This window comes from Zootoca vivipara, chromosome 12 (genome assembly GCF_965207765.1).
Source record: "Zootoca vivipara chromosome 12, rZooViv2.hap1.1, whole genome shotgun sequence".
NCBI classification, from domain to species: Eukaryota; Metazoa; Chordata; class Lepidosauria; order Squamata; family Lacertidae; genus Zootoca; species Zootoca vivipara.
The window spans coordinates 31955759-31979856 of NC_142595.1; the positions used below are offsets into that span (position 1 = coordinate 31955759).

At 42.3% G+C, this 24098-nt stretch overlaps 2 protein-coding genes across 2 annotated transcripts; both read right to left on the reverse strand.

The window, feature by feature from the left end:
- Nucleotides 1–1620: 1620 nt before the first annotated feature.
- On the reverse strand, nucleotides 1621–10622 carry LOC118077499 (vomeronasal type-2 receptor 26-like). Its single transcript, XM_088654678.1, has 7 exons — nucleotides 10482–10622; nucleotides 8116–8423; nucleotides 7636–7927; nucleotides 5532–6386; nucleotides 5010–5237; nucleotides 4557–4683; nucleotides 1621–2522 (listed from the first exon to the last, which is right to left on the reverse strand). Exons 1-7 carry the CDS (start codon nucleotides 10620–10622, stop codon nucleotides 1621–1623), a joined length of 2853 nt encoding a protein of 950 aa, XP_088510804.1.
- A 602-nt stretch (nucleotides 10623–11224) lies between these two features.
- On the reverse strand, nucleotides 11225–23976 carry LOC148683945 (vomeronasal type-2 receptor 26-like). The gene is made up of 5 exons (XM_088655048.1): nucleotides 23939–23976; nucleotides 22396–23239; nucleotides 21233–21460; nucleotides 13000–13126; nucleotides 11225–12126 (listed from the first exon to the last, which is right to left on the reverse strand). The coding sequence occupies exons 1-5, from the start codon at nucleotides 23974–23976 to the stop codon at nucleotides 11225–11227; spliced, it is 2139 nt and encodes a 712-aa protein (XP_088511174.1).
- Nucleotides 23977–24098: the final 122 nt, after the last annotated feature.

The window sequence follows — 24098 nt, forward strand, 5'->3', positions numbered from 1 at the left end:
CTCAGACCAAATGTAGCTTTCAGTTCCAAATGCTCTCCCTACACTTAAATGAATTTATCCAACCCCCATGTTCTTGTTCTTTATTTGTCCTTCTGTTACAATTACACTTTTGAAATTGTTTGGACCTTCTATGACTTTGTGTTTATAGTCCTTATCCACATTCTGTGGAGAAGTGACGTGAGTTGTGTTCTGTTTTAGACATGTTTGCATTTACTGCATGGGTTTGGGGCCTTCTTCAGCCAGATGGCCACACTCCCATCTGGGCAATCTTTTGGGAGCCAGAGGCAAAAGAGAGCACAGCAATGAATGTAAATATTATCTTTGTACAATAGGCTGGTTTTTACATACATTCACACACACACCCCTTGACCCTCCATCAAGGTAAACAAGAGGCATTATCAGGCTTCGCAGACACATTCAAGCCAGGCAAAAACAAAAAAGAAGGACATGTGAGGAGTGTGGCGTTAGAAGCAAAAGCTTTCACAGCCACCTAGGTGTATCCTGAGGTTGGCAATTGGTGCCGTAGATCCTCTGGACTAGAATTGGATACAATGTAAGGGCATGGAATTGCTTTTACAGCTCCAATGACACAGCATGGGGAATTAGATAAAAGTAATGGTTCATATTAATGGCTCATAGAATACATGTGCCGGTTTATTCTTCTGAAACTGATAGGCTACCCAGAGAGACTTGTTTCACTATGATAGCAACGTCTTCATTTCATTAACAGTTGTAGGGGAAGGAGGAGAGGTACAGTGTTCCTCACCCATTTGGGAAAGATCTTCTGCATGCTACCCCATGCTGGCCCAATGTTGTGGGCCGAGGCACAATGGAGCCAGTGGCAGAGGGGGTGCACACACAACACAAGATACAGAACAACAGTGTTGGAATCAAATATGGTCACAACTTTATTGATTACAGATGTCAGAAGGTTTGATGTAGGCATTGGAGGTATATCCTGAAATCAATGAGCCAAATTGCTGGTTGATGGTTAGATGATGGGGTTCAGCAAGATTAAAGGTTACCTTTTGAATTGCACTGCATCTGGGTGACATACCATGAGGGGATACTAATACCTGTCAGCCCTTGAGCTGAGTCTCTGCACATATAGCACTCTTAGACATTTTTTTCTAAAAAAAAATCAAGTAGCAATCATCTGGGGAGGAGAGACACACTTGGTGAAATGTGTGTTTCTCAGTTCTACTTGCAAGAATTCTCTGAGACATGTTTACTTGAACATACACCTATGGGAAATTTCTCAATATATCCCTGCCATTTCTACATATCAGCATAGGAGCAGAATGAAGTGGGCATAATAAATTCAGTCTCACAGTTCTTCAACTAGGTCCAGCACAATGATGTAGCATAAAGAGGGAATGATGAAAGCCAGAAAAACAGAATATGAAGATATAATAAATATAACCTTTACAGGAAAATACAGGTGATAGATAGATGATAGATAGATAGATAGATGATAGATAGATAGATAGATAGATAGATATAGATAGATGAGAGAGAGAGAGAGAGAGAGAGAGAGAGAGAGAGAGAGAGAGAGAGAGAGAGAGAGAGAGAGAGATGATAGATAGATATGGAGCAGAATGAAGACATAGATATATGCTTTCATTTTATTTTCCTTATTAATTGCTCCTTGTTGTTTAGCTCAGGTCTCAAAATAATGACATAACATTTAGGAGAAAAAATGCAACACAGTAACCCAGAACTGGAAGACAAAATGGAGAAGATTTCCACAGCCACCATATATTTTCCTTTGGTGCTCAGGTAGGTTGGAACAAAGGATAACCATACACTGCAAAACACCAACATGCTGAAAGTGATGAATTTGGTTTCATTGAAAGTGTCAGGTAACTTCCTAGCAAGGAAAGCCACAATGAGGCTGATGATGGCCAGGAAACCCATATAGCCCAAGACACAATAAAACATGGTAGCTGAACCTTCATTGCATTCTAGTATGATTTCTGCCTTTGCTGAGTGCATGTCTGTGTCTGGGAATGGAGGGGAAGTACTTAACCAAAGAGCACATATGGCAACTTGAAGAAAGGAGCAGGAAAGGACGATAGAATTTGTCAATCTTTTCCCTATCCATTTTCTCATTTTTGAACCTGGCTTGGTTGCCATAAATGCCATAACCACGATGATGGTTTTTGCCAAAATGCTGGAAAGAGCCACAGAGAAAATGAAAGCAAACACTGTTTGTCGGAGAAGGCAGATCACATTTCCAGGCTTCCCAATAAAGAGTAAGGAGCTGAGGAAGCAAAGGAGGAGGGAGATGAGGAGGATGTAGGTGAGGGTCCGGTTGTTGGCTTTAACTATTGGGGTCTCTTTGTGCTTCATAAAAATTCCAAGAACTAAAATGGTGATCAAGGAAAAAGCAATAGTCAAGATTGCTAAGATGATCCCTAAATCTTCTTTGTAAGAGAGGAAACTTAGAACTTTAGCAATGCATTGAGTTTTGTCCTTGTTTGGATGTTGGTCTTCTGAATATTTGATACAGGCATCCATATCTGAAAAAAGTGAAGTTTGAAGAAGTTGACCAATTTCTTTCCAAAGCAGTCAGTTGTAAGAGCAAGTAATAGTTCTCCGATGGTGTTATTATAGTCATTTGAATCACTCTAGGAAAAAGGTATTCCATATTTCCACATGATGACAAGGTTGTCATGGGAGATAGTGGGATAAATCATCATTTTAAACACTTGCAGTACTTTGTAGTTTTAACAATATGCTTGTTAAAACTCATATCTGTAGTTTAAACAAGCATATTTTTGTTGGTGGCAGCCTGCCCCCATAAACACTGTAGTCTCAACATTTTGCAACACCTGTAGCATCTACTTCTGTTAGCCCCACATAGAGCACATTGAAATAGCTAGACATAGAGGTTAAAGGTAAAGGGACCCCTGACCATTAGGTCCAGTCGTGACCGACTCTGGGGTTGCGGCGCTCATCTTGCATTATTGGCCGAGGGAGCCGGCGTACCGCTTCCAGCTCATGTGGCCAGCATGACAAAGCCACTTCTGGCAAACCAGAGCAGCACATGGAAACACCGTTTACCTTCCCGCTGTAGCGGTTCCTATTTATCTACTTGCATTTTGACGTGCTTTCGAACTGCTAGGTTGACAGGAGCTGGGACCAAGCAACGGGAGCTCACCCCGTCACAGGGATTCGAACCGCCGACCTTCTGATCAGCAAGCCCTAGGCTCAGTGGTTTAACCACAGCGCCACCTGGCTGTGGTTTCAAATCATTGTGACCATGACCATAAATCATTGTGGTCATATTATTACTATCCAAGAATATTGATAATTGAAATATCAGCTGCAAATTTTCAACCTACCAGAGTTGGACCCAGGAGCACCTGTAAATGACAAACTTATTATTTGTCAAGACTTGGCTCAGGGCGGCTAACAACAAGAATATCAAAGCAAGCATAAAAAAAACAATTAAAATGCAGATTAAATACAATGTTAAAATTTAATTTTAAAATTAGGAATCTACAAGTGCAACCTCATTTAAATATCTGTAGAATAAAGCCTATGGGGAGGGTAACACCGGGGTCAGACTGAGTCAGTCCAAAGGCCAAGCAGAACAGCTCCGTCTTGCAGGCCCTACAAAAAGATGACAACTCCCGCTGGGCCCTAGTCTCCTGAGTACTGAGAAGGCCCTGGTCCTGGTGACTTCCCACCTTGTGACTCGGGATCTCCAGTATGTTATTATTTGTGGACCTTAACGTCCTCTGCAGGGCATACCGGGAGAAAACAGAATAGCTCAGTCTCCCATATATGGGAATCACCTACATACAGTGCTTTGTTCTTCCCAGGGTTCAATCTCACTTTATGGACTGTCATCACTTTGCCAAAGTAATAGTCCAGATCATATACAGCTTTTCCTGAATTAGACTTTATGGAGAAATACAGCTGTGTGTCATTAGCATACTGATGACACTTTGCCCAAACTCCTAATAACTAGTCCTAGCAGCTTCATGGGCCTTAGCACTGGGGACAAGGTCACCATAGAACAAGGACCATGCTATTATCTGGACATAACTCTTTAGTGGTACTCTTTAGGAGGTACTCCTCCATCTGCCCCACCACACCCTCTTCACCATCTTCCCAAGATGACCATATTCATGTCCAGAAAGTAGTCATTATAGGGTCTAAGGTGGGTTTCTAAAGAAGTGGATGCACCACCACCGGTTTAAGGCCAATTGGAACAACTCCATCACACAGAGACATGTTCACCCAACCTGAGATCCATCTAGTCAACCCTCTGTCTAATTGTCCTTCATCAGCTAGGAAGGACACATCCAAAGTGAGCAAGCTGTTCACATCATCTGGACACACTCATCCAATATTTGATCCTATGGGTTGCAACAACAATATGTTTTTAAATGTATTATTACATTTATATACTCCCTTTCAACTTATAAAATTTGTTTTTCAAACTACTTTAAAAAATATTCAGGGCATATGCATTCTCCAAATATAACCATTGTGTTATGTTATGAAAATGTTTTGGTATCACTACTATACATTGTGCCTCTTACCCTTCTTGACAGAGATCATCCCTTCTGGACACTGCACACAATCATAGCAACAAAATTTCTCTCCCTCTTTCTTTTTCCTGCTATAGCCAGGGCAACAGTTGTCATTGCACACAGAAACAGGCAGCACCTAAGTGGAATCATAAATGGAAGGTGAGCAATAAGTGATTAGCTTTCCTCATTCATCAGTCAACTACCATCTGATTTGAATCATGTGAGATGGGAATGAGGACAAAGCATTTGGCACAACTTTGTATCACTCTTCCCACTGCTTGGGAGATAAATGTATGCAGTGGGAGCCATCTGTATGAATGTCTACCTACATCAGCCATGCCTGCTCTGTGCATGTTCCAGAACTCAACATGAATAGAGAAGGCTGTCCACTACAGCAAATTAGCCACCTGATGTTTTTTAGGAACTACAGTATAAACTCAAGTATTTGTTAGTATATTTCACCTGATTAAAGCTTGGATGCCATTCAATTTGGTCATCATGAATGGTTAATTCTTTGCCAGAAGGAGCCTGAGGTTCCAGTCTTCCAACTTTTACTCTAACAACAGATCCATTGGGGAACATCAACCAGTTTGTAACATCAAAACCTGCAACTATTTCTCGATTACTGTCAAAGCGCACAATGTCTCCAGCACTGTTATTCAAAAAGATGCTCTTAAGAAAATGATGGACCTATGTGAAAAGAGGAACAAAAGACGGAGTTAGTTTTGAAATTATTTCAGGGAGCTTCAGAAAGGTATGTCATATTTGAACAATAGATGTAATGATTTGCTCCTTCTGTCTGCCATGTCCATCCATGTGATTCCAGGGATAGCCATTGGTTTTAAAACACCAGAGTCTTAACTATACCCCAAAAGAATTATGCATGTGTTTTAATGGAACTGATTTATGCAAACTTACACTTCCTTCTCCCTCTGGTTCGAAACCTAGGCTACTTTTTAAACAAAAGAATAGATGTGTAATTACCTGCCACAGTTGAATGTTCCGAAATGTCCATCCATCTCCCAGTCTTCTGTGTTTGGAGTTCAATTTGCATATGGCATGCAAAGCATGTGCCACAGCATAGACAGCATTGTAGACATTGTAGCTGTGGCCAGTCATGGGCATTTCAAACAGAATCCCAGGAAGGCTCTCCAACGTCTCCTCCCCAGTACAGGTTTTCTTCTCCTCTTCCTCCTGCTCCTTAGAGGCTTTGAATGAACAAGTGAATGCCTGTTCCCAGAAGTCCTTTATAAAACCATCTTCTTTGGCCCAGAAAGGTTTTAACACCTGAATGAACTTTTGGAATCCTAATAGCTGATTTGTGTGAACTGTAAAGGATATGGAACCATGGAAAGTCTGTATTTCCCAATTTTTCTGAACAGACAGTGATGCAAAATCCCAGTGGGATGTAATAATCCATACTTTACCCAGAGGTGGATATTCCATTAAGGGTGCTACAAGCAGCATTAATCTCAAAACCTGAAAGGACGGAGGCTCTCCATAAATAAAAAATACTCTGGGGTTTTGCTCAAATACAATTGCATAATTTACTGAATGCTGTAAACCATAGTCTACCATCTCATCCACATAATTCCATTTTGGTATTCTTACTATGAATGCATAACAGATGCCATTCTGGGAAAGCATTGGCACGATTGCCTGTAAAAACCTGTCCCCTTTGTCATCATCCACAGCCACAAGCCCAATCCATGTCCATCCAAAATGCCGAAGTAACCGTGCAACTCCTATATGCTGGTATGTTTCATCTGGGACCATCTGGTACAAAAATGGGAATAGAAATTTTTTACCTTGTAGTGGCAAAAATGATCCATAAGTGAGCTGAAATCAAATGCATAAACATTTTTTTAAGGATGACAAGATAATTCTTAATTATTGAATCACAGAGGTGCAGGAGTTATTTGGGTCATATGTTCTATCATCCTCTGCAAATCAAGAATTTAAAGATGTTAAGTTTGATGCTTCACAGCAAAACTGGCAGCAACCTGGCAGAGCCACTGACCATCAACTTTTCTTCTGACTGAAGTTGAAAAGGCACCATGCTTCATTTTTTTTATTAATAAAGTCTTTATTGATTAAAATGATTAAAATGAAGAGTTGCAAAAAAGCAATCAAGGAAAACAGCAAAGAATAAGACAGAAATAAAGTAAACATACATACATGGATACAATCACAAAACATACAAATTCAAACACCCATTCTTATATAAACTCATTCCTCTTTCCACTATTTACATTGTTTCTACTTTCTTTTGACCTCCAGTTATACTTGCTGCATTATATATTAACTAGGTACTTCCGCACAGTTATTTGTCTTGGCTACCTTTTTCCTTATTTTATTCATAGTCTCTATCCTATTTGGCGTTTCACATGATAGTTAATCAGGCTCAGTCTAGATTTGCCAATGGAGTTCTTAATACATTATTATTTTTTAAATATTCTTCACATACTTCCCATTCCCTACCGACTTTTTGTTTCATCTGCCCTCTCATGCTTCAAACAGAAGAGGAAAGAAGGGCTCGTAGCTGCCTGGCCAGACAATCTACTGCTGCTGACAACTGACTAGGCTGGATGCAACTGTTCAAAGACTGGGGCTGTGCTACTTAGGGAGACTACTTACACTCACCAAATATTGGCTGGTCAACTCTCAGAAGGAATTTTAATATCTACTAAAATCTCCCAAGACTTCACCACAATCTTGGGGAAGTCTTGGATCAGCTTCTTGGAGGCATGTGCAGTAAGTTGGGTCAGCACTGCTCATGGGGTGTAGGTAATGCTTGTCCAGTATCTTATCAAGTAGAAAAATTGCTCCGTCTAATCTCGTACTTCTGCCTGGCAGCATAGACCAAGTTTTTGCCCTCTTTCATACAACAGTCATGGAGGTATGTGAGAAGTGCCAGTCTCTCCACATAGCCTCTTCTGGTGCACACTAAAGCTACAAAGTTCTTTCAAACTTCCCTTAAATGGCTTATTATCCATTTCAGATTCATTACCCTTCTTTGAACCCACCCATTTCCTGAAATAAAGATTCTGTACCAGAGAGGTGAAATCTCCATATCCCCCCAGCTTACCTGTGGAGTCTTTCGGGTTGCTGAAACGATGGCAATATTGGCAGAGATTTCAGAGATGCACCCTCCAATGAGAGCTATCAAATTGTTCTGATTGTCACAAATGAAGTTGGGAACAAACCTATGTTGTGTGGAGTGAAGGTTCAGGGTAGCTTTATATGTCATTCTTGCAGTGTAGTAACTATTGAGGATGTGGAATCCTAGAGATATATTTGATAAGATGTGGGGATTCTCATTGATCTCTTTGACAGCAAATGCTAAGGCCAGTATATGCTGGTAGTTCTTTGGCACAGATCTGTAATAAGAGTAACAGCTGTTTAATAAAATTACAACGTGTGTGTGTGTGTGTTCTTCATCGTTGCTCATCTGCAGGCACCCAAGCCACTTTTGTGACACTAGAAAGTAAATAAAGAACAGCATCCCTGAATGATAATGGCCTGCACATATTAAAAATTGGGTGAGACATAAATAATATTGCCTTACATGGGTTCGTTAATCAAGATCTGTGTAGGCTGTTCCATGAAACTGAGATGGTTATAGAGGAAGACAACCTGAGAAACAATGCCACCAATGATAAGGTCTCCTGGCTGGTAAAATTCATGAGGAATAGGGAGAGGATCATCCAATATGCTGCAGTTAATAGAATGTGTCTTACATACAGAATGGCACAGCATTGCAAGCAGCAACAGCACCACCAGCATTATCCGCCTGATAAAACACCTGCTCCAAACATAGAATCCCATGCTTCCAAATGCAGCCTTGTATGTGGCTGTTAGTAGTTTTGCTACATCCTTGAATGGTGAATGATATTGTTGCTAAACAGGTTTACTACATGTCTAGTTAGGGAATCGGTGCACCGAGATCCTGGTTGTATGTTTAGAAATATCATCTTATCCATCTGTGTCCCCAGACACTGCATTTCTTATATATCCTCATTTCATTGTGTAAAGAGGAGTGTTTGAAATCAACATGCAGATATATTTATGCATCATGAGCCAAGAAACCAAAAGTGTAATCAATCTGAATTTCAAAGGAATGGAATGTACATGTTATTATTTCAAAAGCCCAGCCTATGCCTAGATCAAATTCTGAGTAACACAAGGGTTTTATAGTTCTTTTCAAATGCTGTTGATCTTGCTTACAGGCTCTGGAATCTCCAGTGGGTCAGAGGATAGAAAGCAGTAATTTTCTGAGTGATAAGAATGATTATTAAATGTGTTGTTGGCCTTTGAGGTTGCATCATTTTTGGCTATGGAGTTATTTTTTCTAAATTTTGCAGCTTTACTTCTTTGAGAGATTATATGTGGCACATAGCTCAGTAAGTTCCCTCTTGATTCCTATTTCACATAATGTGAATGGACTCTCCTTCCTTGGAGGTTTTTATGCAGAGGTTGGATGGTCATCTGTCATGGATGCTTTAGCTGAGATTCCTGCATTGCAGGGGGGTTGGACTGGATGACCATTGGCTCCCTTTCAACACTATGATTCTATGATTGTATGACTGTTCCAGTTTAAAATGAGAGCTTGAGGAATTATATCACATTTATGGCTCCATTTTTTTGTAACAGATCCCTTTCCAATATTGTTTCTCCTATTTATTGTTAATATTATAACAAGTATTAATTTGCCATAGTAAAATATATTTGGCTATACAGTACTGTACTATCGCAATTTGATTTTCTTGACTGGGCAGGGTGACCCGAAGGTGTGGAGTGTTAAATTGATCTCCTTTTCATGATCTATGGGGTAACAGCAACCTTTCCACTTTGCAAGTTTGGAGGACATGTTAAGTTTTTCCACTCCTGACATACTCTAGAGGACGTAGGAGGGAGGAGTTCTGCCCAACATGTATTGCTCTTCTGTTGATACCATAATTGATGTGCAGAATGCAGCGCTGACCCAGAAAATTGAGACAATTAATTGTGAGTGCCTTCACCCACTTATCACAGCTTAAACATTTCAAGAGCATACCCCAGAACTGAAAATGATGAAGTGAACTGGGAGACTGTTTATACACCCTGACACACATCTAGAGTGTATATTATGTATGGTATTATTATTTTTATTTTTTTGGATTTATATACCACCTTTCTGTCAAGGCACCCAAAGTGGTGTGCAATTTTAGCATTAAAACAAACACACTATATAAGCTGAAGATTGACAGAATCCTTGCATGCCAACTGGGAGCTGATGATATAGGTGCTTCTCGGGGGTGCTGGGATGAGGGGTGGGGTGGGTGGCGGGCTTCAATGAGAAAAAGGACTGCCTCCTCCTCCATTCTACTACACCTGAGGATTCCTTGGTGGCAGGGGGGTCTTTGGGAAGGGGGTGGGGGAGGGGGCAGTATAATATATGTAATAAAACTTGAGTTAAGGATTGGAAAATTATGATAAAGGATATTGCTAAAGAAGGTTATAAATTGAAGATCAGAAAGGGGGGAAGGGGAAGTCTACAAGATAATGATTTGAAAAATTGATGTTTTAAAGTTTTTTTTCTTTTTTCTATGTATGTGTTTGTTGGTGTATTTGTTATATTGTATGTTTAAAAAATCCAATAAAAATTAGTATTTTTTTAAAAAGATATACAGTGGTACCTCTACTTACGAATTTAATGCGTTCCGAATGAACATTCATAAGTCATAAAAAATTGTAAGTCGAATCCCATAGAAATGCATTCATAAGTCGTAAGTCGAAAAATTCGCAACCCTACTACTTTTGTAAGTAGAAAAAATCCTATCTAAACCGCATCCAAGATGGCGGACGGAGCTCCATTCGTAAGTAAAAACATTCGTAAGTAGAGTTATTCGTAAGTAGACGTACCACTGTAGGTGCTTCTTGCTTCTGCCTTACCTCATGGTGTGGATGCCCAAACTCCACCTCTGCCACCACCACTGACAGGGAAGCAGAGCCAGTATTGGCACCAATTTCCGATGAGATCTCACGATATTTTCCAAAATCTTCCAAGATCACACAGAGAGTGAGATATCTCATGACATTTTGGTGAGATCTTACAGGAAATAGGTGCCGATGCTGGCAGTGGAGTTGACAGAGCAGGCCGAATGGCAGAACCGGCAGCACTTCCCATTTTTACCTCAAGTAGTGAAATGGGATTCACCACCGATGATGCTAAATAACTGCACACTAGGCACCAAAGTTAGATATTTCTCCTCAGAAATCAGGTAGTGGTCACCTGGAGGGTGGAGGGGCTGGGCTAGTAGAATGAAGGTGGACAGGCACATTGGGTGACATGTGTCTGTCTCAGCTCTACTTGCAAGAATTCTCTGAGGGATGTTTGCTTAACCAAGCACCTATGCAATACTTGCCAATTCCAATGAAAATGTATATAGGAGCAGAAAGAAGAAGTGGTCACAATAACATTCATGACAATGTTATCCATATAGCTTGTTTTCTCTAGATATATTATGCTATTCATTTTCTCAGTTCTTCAGCTGGACTCCAACATAATGATGTAGCACTTAGAGGGAAAGATACAACCCAAAAGGCCAGAATGTGATAATATAAGGCAGAGGACTTATTCAGCAAAGTAAATATATGTATATTCAGGAGCAAAATGAAGATGTGAACATATGCTTTCATTTTATTTTCCTTATTAATTGCTCCCTGTTATTCAGTTCAGGCCTCAGTACAATGATGTAGCATTTAGGGAAAAAGATGCAAGCCAGTAACCCAGCACTGGATGATAAGATGGAGAAAATCTCCACAGCCACCATGTATTTTCCTTTGGTGCTCAAGTAGGTTGGAACAAAAGTCAGCCAAACACTACAAAACACCAACATGCTGAAAGTGATGAATTTAGCCTCGTTGAAACTATCAGGTAACTTCCTAGCAAGGAAAGCCACAATGAGGCTGATGATGGCCAGGAAACCCATATAGCCCAAGACACAATAAAACATGGTAGCTGAACCTTCATTGCATTCTAGTATGATTTCTGCCTTTGCTGAGTGCATGTCTGTGTCTGGGAATGGAGGGGAAGTACTTAACCAAAGAGCACATATGGCAACTTGAAGAAAGGAGCAGGAAAGGACGATAGAATTGGTCAATCTTTTCCCTATCCATTTTCTCATTTTTGAACCTGGCTTGGTTGCCATAAATGCCATAACCACGGTGATGGTTTTTGCCAAAATGCTGGAAAGGGCCACAGAGAAAATGAAAGCAAACAGTGATTGTCGGAGAAGGCAGATCACATTTCCAGGCTTCCCAATAAAGAGTAAGGAGCTGAGGAAGCAAAGGAGGAGGGAGATGAGGAGGATGTAGGTGAGGGTACGGTTGTTGGCTTTAACTATTGGGGTCTCCTTGTGCTTCATAAAAATTCCAAGAACTAAAGCTGTGATCAATGAGAAAGCAATAGTCAAGATTGCTAAGATGACCCCTAAATCTAATTTGTATGACAGATAGGTTAGAACCTTGTGAATGCATTTAGTTTGGCCCTTGTTTGGATGTTGGTCTTCTGGACACTTCATACAGGCATCCATATCTGAAAAAGGAAAAAGAATGGTTCAAATATTTCTATAGGTTGACATGTATAATTAAGAAGCCTGTAACATCCATTAAATTTAGTTAACTTCATAGGTTAACTTTTTCCTAAACAAACATTGCCTCTTTTGTTTTATCAACTTTGTTATGTTAAATAAATCTTTCTTATTTGTTCAATAAGAACAAGAATCTCCAAGAATCTAAGATTTCCCTCATACAAAATCCTAAAGATAACCTGTGGTGGTTAAAAATACTGTATATTTATAGGAGTCATATGGAGTCAGAGGTTATCCACAATCGGTGGAAGTGGTGAGATTACGCTTCAGTTGTTACGATTCAGATATATATTACAGGTTTCTAGACTAGATGGAAAATGCTCAGCTTATTTGGAATTATTTTACTTCAGTTCCTTAATTTAAAGTAGTTGCATAGATGTTACAGCTTAATACTTTGGTTCTTAAACAAGCTCCACACACAACTTAATGCACAACTTCCTTCACAGCTAAATACTTTGGTTCTAAAACAAGGTGGTATTTTCTGTCAGTTACCCAAGCTTTTAACAATCACACTCCCGAGGTACTCCAAATAGTATAACAAGATCCAGGGGATCACCACACCCCTCTTAACTGGTTTGGGAGTCTTTTTCTAGACGATCTTTCCAATCCCAATTTGGATGGCTTTAAAAGTGAATTGGAGAAATTGATGAAGATTAGGAGTATCAATTACCTACAGTTGGAGACAGTATACTTCTGAATACCAGCTGCTGGAAATGACTGGAAGGAGGAGTGCTCTTGTGCTTTGGTCATACCTCTCAAATCAAATACGGTAAATTTACAAAAGATGAATGATAACGCATTACATAATTGTCTCTTACCCTTCTGGCCAGATATCATTCCTTCTGGGCATGGAGCACAGTCATAACAGCAAAATTTCTCTCCCTCCTTCTTTTTTCTGCTGTAGCCAGGATAGCAGTTGTCATTGCACATGGAAAGGGGCAGTACCTGAACATACAGCAATAGTATACAACTGGGATTAGTGCTCATCATTCATTCAGCTCTTACGTTGGTAGAATGAACCAGTTGGCCCACCTCCCCCTTCCATGCTCTTGCCATTAGTTGCTCTCCACATCAGGCTGAATGTCTCATGAGAAGCCTTCTTTTCTGAATATTTACCCATGTCCACCCTGTTGGCTCAGTGTGTGGTTTAGAACCCTGCAATATATAAACTGAAACACAGCCAAAACTTGCCCTCCTCCACATTTTGTGAAGTTCTATAACCAAATAATGTGCACCAAAATGCATAAAGTCTCTTCTCCACCTCGGGGGGAGGAGATGTTGTGGGCGCCACGAGGCCTTCACGTGGGGGGGGAATGGTTAGCATTCCCCCCCCAGCCCATTGGTCATCTCCCTGCCGGGCACGCCCCTAGCACAGCCAATTAGGTCGCTCTGGGGGGCGTGGCTCGCCTATTTGAACAAGAGCGCGGCAGGGACTCTGCCTTGCTTCTTCTGGATTCAACAACTGCGTTTCCCCTCATCGGATCTGGATCGTCGCTGATGCCTTTTTCCTTCGGCATCCTGACGGATCTTGTGAGAGCAAGGAGCAGCTGCTGTAGGGTATCGTATGCTTGCGGGGTGTGTGTGTGTGGGGACAGCCTGGAAATTTGCATCTCTGTCTTGTGTTTTCATTTAGCCCTTTGTATTTCTCTCTGCCGCTGGGAAAAACCCCTCCTTGCGAGCTACCTTTAAAAAAAAAAAAAGACAAAAAGCGAACCCCTCTACATCCCCTTGACTAATGTGTGCGTGTTTGGTTTGTATCGGGTTGCTGCTACACGTGCATAATTCACCTCTGCTTTAATTTTGCAAAAGAAGCCAGAGCAGCACAACCTATTTAGTTGCCTTTTGTTTAATTAGCAGCTTCGTGCTTCAGTAGCTTTGGGAGTGTTGCCGAGGGTTACTTTGTTGCTATCGTGGTTAAATCGTCCACCCCACCCCACCCTTTCGCTGCTCCTAGACCCCTTTTATAGCTAGTTCTAATCGCTGTTGCTATTTTCCCTGTGCTTGCTAACATTTGCAGTGTTTAAGGCTTAGAGGGAACTGCTGAATGTTTTTCCCTTTGCCGAGTTGCTGAGGGTTGCCAAGACGACCATGAAGCACGTGTGCATCGCCATTTTAATAGAACACGTGGCCACAAAGTTTACAAAAAGTTAAAATTCCTTGCCTTTTCTGGTCGCAAACTACAGTGAGTCTGCTTTTAAAACCCTTAACTGTGAGCTGCTGATATAGATATTGCGGGGTAAATTGCCCCTTGATTGCTTCCATTCACTGAGCCATTGGCCTTAATTACTGCAGTTGCTATAGTTATGTTTCCATATTACCAGCCTTTTTCCCAATTTTGCCCTCAGTGTCGGACTATTCCCTGGGACAGGGAAGGATTGCTGGGTCCCCTTTGTTGATTTTTGCTTCGCAAAGGTTCCCAATAAGTCGCGTAGAAAATAAAATAAAAAATGAGAGAGTCGGCTGAACTGCTGCTTAAGGGCTTGGCAGTTTCTACCTATCAGCAAAATCACCTTAATCCCAGTTTCTTTGTTTCCCTGATCGCCGTGCAGTCTTGGGTCGGATCCAGTAATTACTGCTTAAGTACTGCTTAATTGCCCAGCAGTTTCCAGTCAGCCTGCTTACATTGTTTCCTGATCGCCTAGCTGACCAGTTCGCCTGGCCTTTTGATATGTTTGCTGCTCTGCAGTTTACTTTGCCAATAGCAGCAGTTGTTACATAGTTTAGCTGCGGGGAAGTTTTATCAGGCCCATAGCAGTTTTGTTACACAGTATAGCTGCTCTGAATTATCTGGCCCGGCTTTAAGTGGGACGTTGCTTGCTACTATAAAACGCTTACCTGTTCTTTTAACATTTTGTTACATGCTTCCTGTTGCAAGTCCTCCCCCCCCCCCCGTTTTATTTCAGTATTGTATTCTCAATTGTTTAAGAAACAGTACTTGCTGCCTTAGCCTCTTTAAGCTGTGGATTGATTATTTGAATTTGGCATCTGCTAGCTATTATTACATCTGCATACAAAATTCTCTTTCAGAATAAAAATACAATAAAATAATAATTAAATAATAATGAATGATAATAAAATCAGGACCTCTCTTCATGTTACCACACATTTAGCCCAGTAATAATAAATAAGTAAATAAATTAATAATAATAATAAAATCAGTACCTCTCGTCATGCTACCACACATTTAGCCCAGTATCCTTACTTCTTTTAGGGTAAATTTCATCATAAGGAAATCCCAGTATTACGACTGCTTAGGATCTTTTACATTTTGAGTTAATTTAACTGGTAGTGGCTTTTCCTTTTATGCTGCGGTTTGCTTGCTTCTATTTCCTACATCTCTGTGGGCATCACACTAAAAGAAGAAGAAGCCTGCTTCTGGCCAGTATACGCTATACTGTACTAGATTCCCTTTGTAATAGCTCTGTTGATTGGAGCACGGTGCCTTAAAACGGCAAGGTTGCACACTGATCCCCATGTGGGACAGCTGCATATTCATGCATTGCAGGGGGTTGGACTGGATGACCCACAGACCCTTCCAAGGCTACAGTCTATTCAACTCACTGTCCCAGCATAAATGTACTTTAGGGTGGTTTGATTTATAGTGTCCTTTTTGGAAAGTAATAATATAATAAATAAATAAATAGGGCATCCCCAGGGGCCGCCAATCAGTTCATTGGCACCATTTTAGCTAATGGGGGCTCCTGCTGTCGCCTTGCCGATAGAGTATGATTCTGGTTCTCATCCTGAGGTGGAGTTATTGTTTCTGGGTTGGCAGGATAGTAGTGATATAAAAAAGAAAAAAAAAAGAGAGAAAAAGAAACAAAACACACACACACACACACACACAAAAAAAAAAACAACAACACACAAAACAAAACCAGGGTCGCAGGTTCCGTCCCCATATGGGGAAGGCTGCATATTCTTGCATTACAGGGGGATGGGCTGGATGACCTCTAGGGTCCCTCGAACTCTAAGGTCAAGTCAAACTCTGAGGTACTGTTTCTAGGTTGGTAGGATAGTAGTGTTGTTAACGCCAAGTTTGCAGGTTCAATTCCCATATTGGAAGCTGCATACTCTTGCAATACGGGGGGCTGGACTAGATGACCACCAGGGGAGGAAAACAAACAAACAAACAAACAAAAACAAAAAACAACAACAACAACAACAACAATAATAATAATAATTTATTATTTATACCCCGCCCATCTGGCCGGGTTCCCCCAGCCACTCTGGGCAACAACAACAAAAACTCAGATTCTATGAAGCAGATGTAGCTTGGAGGTTGCATAACGCCATAACCTTCAACAATTTTCTGATGGAATTAGGGGCACCCTACCATATTCCTACTTTTCCCACACCTTTAAAAGATTCCACATCCTTAAAAATTTTGGTTATTGAATTCAGATTTGTCCCCTGTGAGAGTCCGGGATGCACAGTAGACTGCTTTAAATGGTGTCTAGTCCAGGTGTGTCCAAGCCCACGCCAAACAAACTTCAGCATTCTTAATTAAAATAAATAAATAAATAAGTATTGTCAATCCAGTCAGTGTGCATAATATTGAGTCACATTATTGAGAATAAACCCCACTTCCTGTGGGGTCCTGCTTGCTAGGCGATGCAGACAATATTGGGGCATTGGCTGGTCATCAGCATAGATATTATCAATACTTGGGGGCATATTGTTTGGTGACTGTTTTTTTTTTTTTTTGGCAAGAGCAATATTGGTTTGCAATCTTATTTATTCGATTAGAACCACAGGGACATGTCAGGCTGTTTCTATGCTTGGTTGCTGATTAACCCACTCCCTCCCCGTTAATTGCCTGCGTACATTCTGCCCATTGCAAATCTCATTGATGGCAGTATGAAACAGTGCTTTAAATAAGAAATAAGTACACCAATAATAATAATTAATATTTAATAATAATAACAATAAGCACCGGGCAGATATTTACAATCTCAAATATCTTTTGTTAGTATCGAATATAATTGGATTAATGTTTCTATTGCAATAATACATATTAATAATAATAATAATTAAAACAACAATAAAGCATATATTACAATCCGTGCTTTCTATCGCTTTGTCCTGGGCCCTGTAGGTTATTTTGAGAATGATTTTGCTGGGCTGCTTAGCCTTGGGCTAAGGATGGCATGGTTTGTGTACCACTAACAGCCTTACTTAAATATAAAATTAGAGGTCTTTGAGGCCAGGATTCCAGTTCAGAGCTCATTCACTTTTGGTTGGGAATCCCAGCATATATTAGCACAATATGAGGGTTTATGCTGTTGGATCTTTCGAGATCCAAAACTCCCCTCTTCCAGAGTTCTTCACTTCCCCTAGCACGCATATGGTGGTTTCAGTCTCTGGGGGCTCTTGAACTTCGCAAGCCAGGCCGGCCATTCGGGGCGCTTCTGGCTGGGTAAACCGCTGGACTTCATTCCTCTTCATATGGGTGTACTCCTGACTGAACTTCTTGGATCTTTACAAGGGGATATCTCTCTGGCAGGACAATTGGTAATTCTTTCCACATTATCAGATTCAGTCAGGGCTCCTTCATGGACACCAGTGGTGCATGAAGTTGGCGGTTACATACAATTTAACCTTTCCAAGTTTCTTCTCATTGTAGTGGCTCTTCACCTTGGTGGAAGGACTTCAGAGAACTCTGTGTTTGTCTTTGGATTGATAGTCGAGCTGTCGTAGGTGTCCTTGCAGAGCAGGCGTCGAATTCCAAGAGGATGTCGCTCCGCTCTGTGCATTCGTGCAGCTTTGCCTTAAGTTTCTCATCAACTTCTCAGAATTTTTCCCCGGGGTTACTAATGGCATTGCGTTGACATACCTCAACGGGCTGAGGGAGTAGTGGCATCTTATAAGAGGGCCTGGGCGGATGTGATGGACTTAGGTCCAAAATCATTGGTGTCGGACTTTATGGCCTTTTGGCTTGCCTGGTTACTATTGCATGCTATTTAACCTTTGGAAGTTTCTTTCATTATAGTTCCAGTTCACCCTGGATGGAGGACTTCAGAGATCGCCATGTTTCTTTGGGATGGATAATCGAGCTGTCATCGGTACCCTTGCAAAGCGGTCCAAGATGATGTCACTCCCACTCTGCGCAATTGTGCAGCTTCACCTTAAGTTTCTCCTCGACTTACCAGCACATTTATTTCTGGAATTACTAACGGCATCGCGATGCCTAGCCTCGATGGGCTGTGGGAGAAGCGACATATTGGCTCTGTCCACTCTTATGGCTGATTTCATTGACTTTCGGTTCAAAGCCTTTGGCTTTCAGATTTTATGGCCTATGGGGCAAATCTGGGGATATCAGGCACAGTCAGCCCTCCCGCCACAGATCAGGTGCTTTAATACCTTGCCTGACTGTGTTACCTGGATGTGTGGTTAAGTCTTTTACTAGCCTGACAGCCGCTATTCCTCTCATAGCTTAAAAATTGAATAAGAATCGGTAAAGGACACCAGGCGATTCCTTCAGTTAAGGACACCCACGCCTGGCCCCTTCATCATCCATCAGGATGGGTGTGCGAGCTCCCTGCCCCCGACCAGTCTGTCAAGGGCACTTGGTTATCCGACCTAATTCTATCCGATACATAACTATTGCTTCACATTCGTCAATCAAAAATGGACAGGAGAGGGAAGAGTCCCTGTGTGGTACTGCACATTCCTTCCGAATTCGGTCTGCTACAGCAGTGGTACACATGGGCCTCTCATTGGAGAGAATAAAAGATTTGGGTCAATGGAAGTCCAAGCTTACAAGGGTTACCTCCGCTGCACAATGTGACTAAGCAACTGAGTTCGGCAAATCACTTACATTCTTTTGCTTTGTTCTCAGGAGATAATACAGTGAATATCTGGATGGTTGATCACAGTACCATGCCCAGGCGCGCGCCCTTGATTGGAGACTGGGTCCCAATTTGGGGCTACCTCCACGGGTCAAAGTTTCCTGCTTTACAAGGAGATGGAAGTGCTGGGACAGACTCCTGCCAGCTGTGTAGGCCAAGGCCGCCAGGGCCGCCTCACAAAATCCCCCTGTTTTCTTGAGGTGCAGCCCGGTGGAAATGATTTGGCTTACTGTAAAGGCGTTGATTTGCACCGAAGATTTTAAAGACTTTGTCAGCTGGGGACTGCCTTTCCAAATCTTGAACTATCTTTGGTCTTCACTGCTGAAGAGACGCATTTTGTGCGACTTTCACACCCCTGCTGCTATTGATAAATGAAGGAAATTCTTGGTTCTGGCAGTGGCCAGAAAGGTTTCAGCTTCAAATGGACAAAGTGACCAGAAAGGTTTCAGCTTTGAATGGACAAACTATCTTGTGCCCAGCCATAGGATTCTGAGAGGCCCCAGGGTGAGTCCTAGTTGAAGGACTCACAAAACGGTGGTTAATCCTTCACAGACTGCCAGCGCAGCAGGCTGGAGTCATATGACTGCAAGGCGTTCCTGTACCGTGTTGATGGCATTCACCTCGCAAATGAGGGAAATGGTGTTTGGCTTGCTGACATTCCTTTTGCAAGGCGTCCCTGTACCGTGTTGATGGCATACACCTCTCAAATGAGGGAAATGGTGTTTGGCTTGCTGACATTCCTTTTGCTATTAGGTATTGGTTGCGGTTGTGGGGGTATTGGCGGCGAGCCCTTTGGGCTCGATTGGCGGTAGGCATTGGATTATCTCGTGAAGGTACAGGTGTGGGGGGGAGGTTGCGGCCATCACCTCCCCCAAAATGCGGAAAGGTACTCCCTTAAGGAGTCCGGGGGCGTTGCCAAGTCCGAAGCCGTGGTAGGTGAGGGCCAGAGGGCACGCCCCTAGCGGTGGCCCCAGGATGAGCTCCTAGTTGATGTGCATCGCAGGACTCATCCAACGGTGGTTAACCTTTCACAGACTGCCAGCAGAGCGGGCTGGAGTCGGATATAGTCGGTTAGATCCAATGCCTAGGCCAATACCCCTCTACATCCGTAATCAATAAAGTTGTGGCCTTCTATGCCCATTAACCTTATGCAATGTGTCTAGTGTTTTTATTTCTCGGGGAGGCATCGGGGTATCGCCACACAAAGTCTCTTCCCCACCTCGGGGGGAGGAGATGTTGTGGGCGCCACGAGGCCTTCACGTGGGGGGGGGGAATGGTTAGCATTCCCCCCCCCCAGCCCATTGGTCATCTCCCTGCCGGGCACGCCCCTAGCACAGCCAATTAGGTCGCTCTGGGGGGCGTGGCTCGCCTATTTGAACAAGAGCGCGGCAGGGACTCTGCCTTGCTTCTTCTGGATTCAACAACTGCGTTTCTCCCACCCACCTCCCCCACGTAGGCAGGGTTTCTTCGTGACAGTGCTATGGACTACGGTTGGTCGCCTATTGGGGCCTGGTAGGAGTTTTTCCCACTTGGCAAATTGGCTCAGGCCTTGTGGTTTTCGCCTACCTCGTAGCTACTCGTCACAACTTGGGTTTTGGCGGTAGGCATTGGATTATCTCGTGAAGGTACAGGTGTGGGGGGGAGGTTGCGGCCATCACCTCCCCCAAAATGCGGAAAGGTACTCCCTTAAGGAGTCCGGGGGCGTTGCCAAGTCCGAAGCCGTGGTAGGTGAGGGCCAGAGGGCACGCCCCTAGCGGTGGCCCCAGGATGAGCTCCTAGTTGATGTGCATCGCAGGACTCATCCAACGGTGGTTAACCTTTCACAGACTGCCAGCAGAGCGGGCTGGAGTCGGATATAGTCGGTTAGATCCAATGCCTAGGCCAATACCCCTCTACATCCGTAATCAATAAAGTTGTGGCCTTCTATGCCCATTAACCTTATGCAATGTGTCTAGTGTTTTTATTTCTCGGGGAGGCATCGGGGTATCGCCACACAACTGTTAAAGTGCACAACAATATAGAGTACAGAAAATGTACATAAATGTGTATATTAGTTGAAATAGCATACAAATATGCATACAAAATGTTTATACTACAAGAAATATATAGTAAAATGTATATATGAAATATTGTTAGCCTGCATAATCTAGCAGCTAAAAAGCGAAGAATGACCCAAACTTCTCTCTCTGTTATGTCTCACCTGATTAAAGCTTGGATGCCACACAATCTGGTCATCATGAATGGTTAACTCTTTGCCTGGAGGAGCCTGAGGGTCCAATTTCCCCATTTTTACTCTTACCACAGAACCATTGGGGAACATCACCCAGTTTGTAACATCAAAACTTGCAACCAATTCTCCATTTTCATCAAAGCACACATTGTCTCCAGCACTATTATTGAATACGATGCAGCTTAGGAAATAATGGACCTAGATTGAAAGAGAAAATGAATAGAGACAACATAGTCCTAAAATTATTTCAGTGAGCTTCCCCAAAACCTCCTTATAGATGTCATCTCTGCAAGCTGATCTATGTAGGTGTCCAATCTGAGAGCAATTATATCCACAAGATATGGACATAAAGCAAGCTAGTATAAATTAAGCTGCTATAAAGTTACACCAGCCTAATTTACACTAGTAGTGGCACTGGTGCTACTACCTAAGCATGGTTGTTGTTTAGTCACGGGACTCTTCGTGACCCCATGAATCAGAGCACGCCAGGCACTCCTGTCTTGCACTGCCTCCCGCAGTTTGGTCAAACTCATGTTCGTAGCTTCGAGAACACTGTCCAACCATCTCGTCCTCTGTCCTCCCCTTCTCCTAGTGCCTTCAATCTTTCCCAACACCAGGGTCTTTTCCAGGGAATCTTCTCTTCTCATGAGGTGGCCAAAGTATAGCATGGTAGGGAGGGAAAACAAGCCTTTCAAACTGTGTTTTATGCTGAATTCCCAGGTCATGTGACAGAGCTGAGTCATCTTAGGATCCTGCCTAAGTCCCCACTTTCTGGTTCTATCTCCCTACTGTCCCCAACATGCCCCACCTTTGGACTTAAATAGGCTTCTCAGTCAGCTGAGACCCCATGAACAAGTTGTGATAGTGTGTCTTTAGCTGAGCTGGGGCTGGGGACTTAACACTGGCTTAGCCTGATTGAGCCAGAAATCAGCTGACCTTACTGGCAATATGCCACATGCTAAGGTCCTTATCCTGGTGGAGGCTGCCCACCTGCCCACTGTGACTGACAGTGTTTTTCCAAAGAAAAAGAATTCCACAAACTAGAGGGGTTGAATTGTGCATTTATAGTCATTTTTAAGCCTCTGTCTCAAACACAAGTCTGCTTTATGATAAAAGTATTGATTTGTTATTACCTGCCATGACTGCACATTTGGAAATGTCAGTCTGCCCCTTTCTTCCAGTCCTCTGTATTTGGAGTTGGATTTGTATATGGCCTGCAAAGCATGTGCCACAGCATAGACAGCATTGTAGACATTGTAGCTGTGGCCAATCATGTCCATTTCAAACAGAATTCCAGGAAGGCTCTCCAGCTTCTCTTTGCCAGTGCAGGTTTCATTTTCCTTTCCCTCCTCTGATTCATGAGGCATTTTAAATAAACAGCTGAATGCCTGTTTCCAGAACTCCTGGATAAAACCATCTCTTTTGGACCAAAAAGGGCTCAGCATCTGAATGAACCTTTGGAATCCTAATGGCTGATTTGAGTGAACTGTGAGGGATATGGAACCATGAAATGTTTGTATCTCCCAATTCTTCTGTATAGACAGTGATGCAAAATCCCAGTGGGATGTAACAATCCATACTTTCCCCAGGGGTGGAAATCCTAGTATGGGTGCTACTAAGAGCAACATTCTCAAAACCTGAAAGCATGGAGGTTCTCCATAAATAAAGAACACAGTTGGGTTTTTTTCAAAGACCATTGCATAGGTTCCTAAATGCTGTAAAGCAAAGTCTATCATCTCATCCACATAATTCCATTTTGGTATTCTTACTATGTAGGCGTAACAGATGCCATTCTGAGAAAGCATTGGCACCATTGTCTGTAAAAACCTGTCCCCTTTGTCATCATCCACAGCCCAAAGCCCAACCCATGTCCACCCAAAATGCTGAAGTAATTGCACAATCCCTGTGTGCTGGTGGGCTTCATTTGGGACCATCTGATACAAAAATGGGAATAGCTTTTTGACACCTTTTAGTGGCAGAAATGATCCATAGGTCAGCTGAAATAAAATGCATTGGTGTTGTTCAAGAGTTAGACATCATAGTTACATAAGAGAAAGCGGTCCTGTAATCCATCACATTCAACACCCTGTGAAAATTCAGATCATGCATAAGGACAAACCAAAGACAACCAACCACACCCTAAGCCACCCCCAACCTCTCTCACCATCAAGGAAATACAACAAGTGAATAGTAAGAGAACCCAGATAAGTAAAGCTGACACAAAACCCCACACACATACCAAGTAGAAGAATAGAAGCAAAACCACACCACCCCAATCTTCCCCCTTTTTCTTCCTAATTGTTTAAATCAATTCATGAACCAAGAATTTATACACTGACCACTAATAATGAAAAATATGTTGTAGATACCCTTTCCACATTTGTTATACTATTTTTGTGATATACAAATGACATGCGAAAACTTGGTATACTTATTTGTATAACATTATTCTTGTTCATAAAACCCAAAAAAGCAGAAAAGGGGGGGGAACCCAACAAAAGCAAATGTATAAGGACTTGAGAAGCTTGGATCATGAGCCGAACTGAGCCACTTGTCTCATAGCAGCAGATTAGGGTGCTGTCATAAACATGCTCCACTCTGTTGGAGAAAGGCCTTCCAAATTGCTTCATAGTTCCAGTTGGAACATAGTTCCACTTCCACTCCCTGTTTCAGAACCCGTACAAGAAATGTTTGAGCTGTGTGTTTGGGTACATTGCAAACAAATGCAAGTGGGAGGCTCCTGTATGGTTCTTGACCATCTTTGAGACTCAATGAAGGTGGGTTTTCTCCACCCCTTTGTTTCAGCCATCAATAAACATTTTGAGGAGCAACAGCT